At 58.9% G+C, this 3,310-nt stretch overlaps 1 protein-coding gene across 1 annotated transcript in view; it reads right to left on the bottom strand.

The window, feature by feature from the left end:
- Nucleotides 1-3,310, bottom strand: part of COL22A1 (collagen type XXII alpha 1 chain) — a 191,307-nt gene that overhangs the window by 73,067 nt on the left and 114,930 nt on the right. The window contains exons 27-28 of the mRNA XM_011373400.1: nt 918-962; nt 289-351 (exon numbers count right to left, since the gene is read on the bottom strand). Coding sequence (XP_011371702.1) covers nt 289-351; nt 918-962 — 108 coding nt within the window. The remainder of the gene's footprint in view (nt 1-288; nt 352-917; nt 963-3,310) is intronic.

Below are 3,310 nucleotides of genomic sequence, written 5' to 3'. Positions count from 1 at the left end.
TAAGCTGAAGCACCTGATTCTCCACTTGGCACCAACAGATGCCGCCCCCCCTTCCCGTCATGTCCATCTGAAGACGCCCCCCCAAGATCTCTCGGCCACCGCCCTCTCGCCCCAGCTCACAGACCACAGCAGCCTGCTCCACCCCCCACCTCCATTCTCTTCCTTGAACTCTGGGGAAACACCCTCGAACCCAGGCCCAAATCCCACCCACCCCCAAGGGACTAGGCTCCAAAGGGGCTGCTTCCCACGGGCACAGGGGCCTCAGTGGGAGGCGCGGCCACCACTCACCCGCTCTCCTCTCTCCCCACGCAGGCCCGGGAATCCTGGGGCGCCCGGGAGCCCCGCCTGCCCCTGTGGAGACAACACAACCTGTCTGTCAGCGCACCCCAAGGAGGCTGTCCCCGGCCAGGCCATGGGATGCCTACTCCCTACTTCCTGCTCCCCAGCCCCCCAGAGAGTCCGGCTTAGTGGAGGTGGCGCGGAACACACAGCAGTGTTGAAGGGGGGGTCCAGGGGGCGCGCACGGGGGTGTCCCCACTCCCAGGACCCGCCTGGCCTCTCGTGTCTGCCCCTTACCCTTCGGGGCTCACACAATCTCGCCTCCTGGACACCCTTCCTGGCACTCCCCAAGTCTCAGCAAGGGGGGCCTCCTGTGCCCCCCGACCCTCACCTGCACGTCAACTCTCACTGCACCTGCTCAATGGCTCGTGGTTCATGGTTGTGACCCGTGCCCAACACAGTGACAGATGCTCAGGACATGCTAATAGTTACCATACAAAAAAGCTCAGGAATGAATTTACTGAGCCCCCAGAAGGCAACTGACACAGGCCTGATGTGTACGAATGAATGAATGAGTGAATGAGTGAATGAAGCATGGAGTGAAAACAATGGATGAGTGATGGTACGAACATACAGACCTTGTCTCCAGGTCGGCCTGCCAGGCCCTGCTCCCCCACGTCACCCTACAGAGAGTAAGAGATACCCCATTACCTTCTGCTCACACTTGCAGAGATGGCCGCCGATCCCCAGGTGTCCCCACACACTTGCAGCCCCTGCCAGCCACAGCCCCTGATTCTCAAACACGGGGCACATGAGCCACAGGCCGTGGAAAGCAAGGGTCTCACGTTTCTGGAGAAGGGGCTCCACAGTCCTTCACATTGTGCTCTGCTTCCCCCAAAGGAAAGAACTTCTAGAACTGCCCTGGACAGAGTCTACAGGTTGGATCCTCTTGTCCTGAATCCAAATGCTTACAACTCGGAACAGTGAGAGGCCAAAACCCAGGACTCCTACGCCCACCACGGCCCTGGGCTTAACTGCACTTTGCGGACACCCAGACCCCAGCTCGGTCCAGTGACAAAAGAGAAGCCGCTGAGAACATGTCCCAGCTGACCCCTGGCCGCGGAGGTCCTTCAGACCCTGTGAGCACAGGCAGCCAGTCGGCAGGCAGTAAGAGCTGGCTTTCCCCTCCCCCACGGCGTGCCACGACAAAGGCCGGTCTTGGGTCAGTGCTGGTAAAGTCCAAATGGACCCTGGAAAGCAAGCGCCAGGCAGGGCTGTCTTGGTTCCGGGAGGCTGGTCGAAGCCTTGTGCTCAGCCAGGAGGGGCCTGACCAGCGTTCCATAGACAGGCTGAAGTGGGGGCACAGGGCCAGAGTGGCCTGTTCTCCGACCCCATGGCTGCTGGGCTTACTGGGTCCCTACAAATAAATCACTGACGCAAAGAGGGGTGTGGTGGGGGTAGGGGTGCAGTTTCTGGCCAGCGATGTGTCTTGATAATCACCAACTTCTTGAATGAGAATTAATTTCTAACATCCATCATGCTAGTTAGCAAAACCTCTGTGTAGATTCCATGAGAAAAGGCGTGCACATGAATGAATGAACGAACGAACGAACGAACGAACAAGTGAATGAGCACGTACACGTACACATAGGGCTTTCCCTGCAGCTATACCGACTCAGTTGGCAGTGAAGGCCAGTGCCACCACCGCTCACCAGAGAGGAAGACGAAAAATAGAGTCAGAAAGTAAATAACCGAAGCGCTACGTAAGCAGCTAGGCACACACTCTGGTGCCGCCGGGCGGACTGGCGTCTGAAGTCAGCACTCGCTGCAGCGCCAGACGCCCTCCTTCTGCCATCAGTCCCCAGGGTGTCCAGGCGCAGTTAGGAAGAACCGCCCTAACCGGAGCTGGGCAAGCACCTGCCACTCGAATGGCCACTTGACGCCTGCTGGCATGGCAGCACCTTGGCAGTGGGAACCGCTGGCTTGGGCACCGAGGGGCTGTTTGGTTAGAAGGTGTCCCGAGAGCCTCCTGAATGCGTGCTGTGACCCCTGGCCGGAGGCGCGGTGGACGGAGCACTGGGCAGCAGCCTGACCTCTCAAGGCCGATGCGCCTGGCCCGGAAAGCAGCTCTGTCCTCCAAGTGGACCCACAACCCGCCTCGCAGAGCGGCCACACTCTCCTCGGCAGAAGTGCATCTTCAGCTGGCGTTTCGTCAAAACGAAGTAACGAGACCCCGGGCCAGTTCTTCCAGACGAAAGTACGTTGTCAATGCATCAGAAATTCATAGCTGCAGAAGTTCTTGGCTTTGAATTTTCCAGAGAAATGTTTTACACACGCAGCGCTGGAAACTGCATAAAGATGACGCGAGCCACAGCGACTTCTCTGTGGGGGTCTCGCAGCCACCAGCGGTCGCCAGAGACAGACAGACGGCATGTCCACTGGCAGACTAAAGAAATCCCTGAGGGCCCCCCAATTTCCTCTCGGTACTCCTCACGGCAGACCGCTGCGTCTGCAGAACCCTGTGCAGGGGACGCGGCGATGGCTTCCGAATGCCACCGGTGGGGACACAAACGATGGCAGGGCAAGCCCGGCCAGCACCCCCGTCCCCAAACGCGGGAGCACGCGGCCAAGGGGCATAGTCGCCTCCAGAGAACCGATGGAGTCGGGACTGGAAAGAACAGCAAGCCTGTGCCGGCGCCTGAAGTCCTTTCTGGAAAGTGACAGCACTTCAACCGGTCAGTCAAACACGGAAAGGAGGCCTTGGCTCCTACGAGACCATGAGCTTCACCCCACACGGCCACCTCCACAAACGCGGGCACAAAACACAGCCAATGAGGTATTATTACAGGCTGATGGCTTGCGGATCATAATAAATATTTTCTGAAAACACAAACATTGATTCTTAAAACATGGAGAACCGCTGAGCTTGGAAGTGGCAGGGGGAGGGCTCGCTGTGCGCTGATGCAGGGGCGTGAGGGCCGAGTCCTAGGACCAGGGAGCAGGAGGCCTCCTGCAGGGCATGGGGACACGC

The sequence above is a fragment of the Pteropus vampyrus genome, unplaced genomic scaffold, assembly GCF_000151845.1.
Source record: "Pteropus vampyrus isolate Shadow unplaced genomic scaffold, Pvam_2.0 Scaffold224, whole genome shotgun sequence".
NCBI lineage: Eukaryota > Metazoa > Chordata > Mammalia > Chiroptera > Pteropodidae > Pteropus > Pteropus vampyrus.
This window is presented reverse-complemented; position numbering and strand designations above follow the sequence as displayed.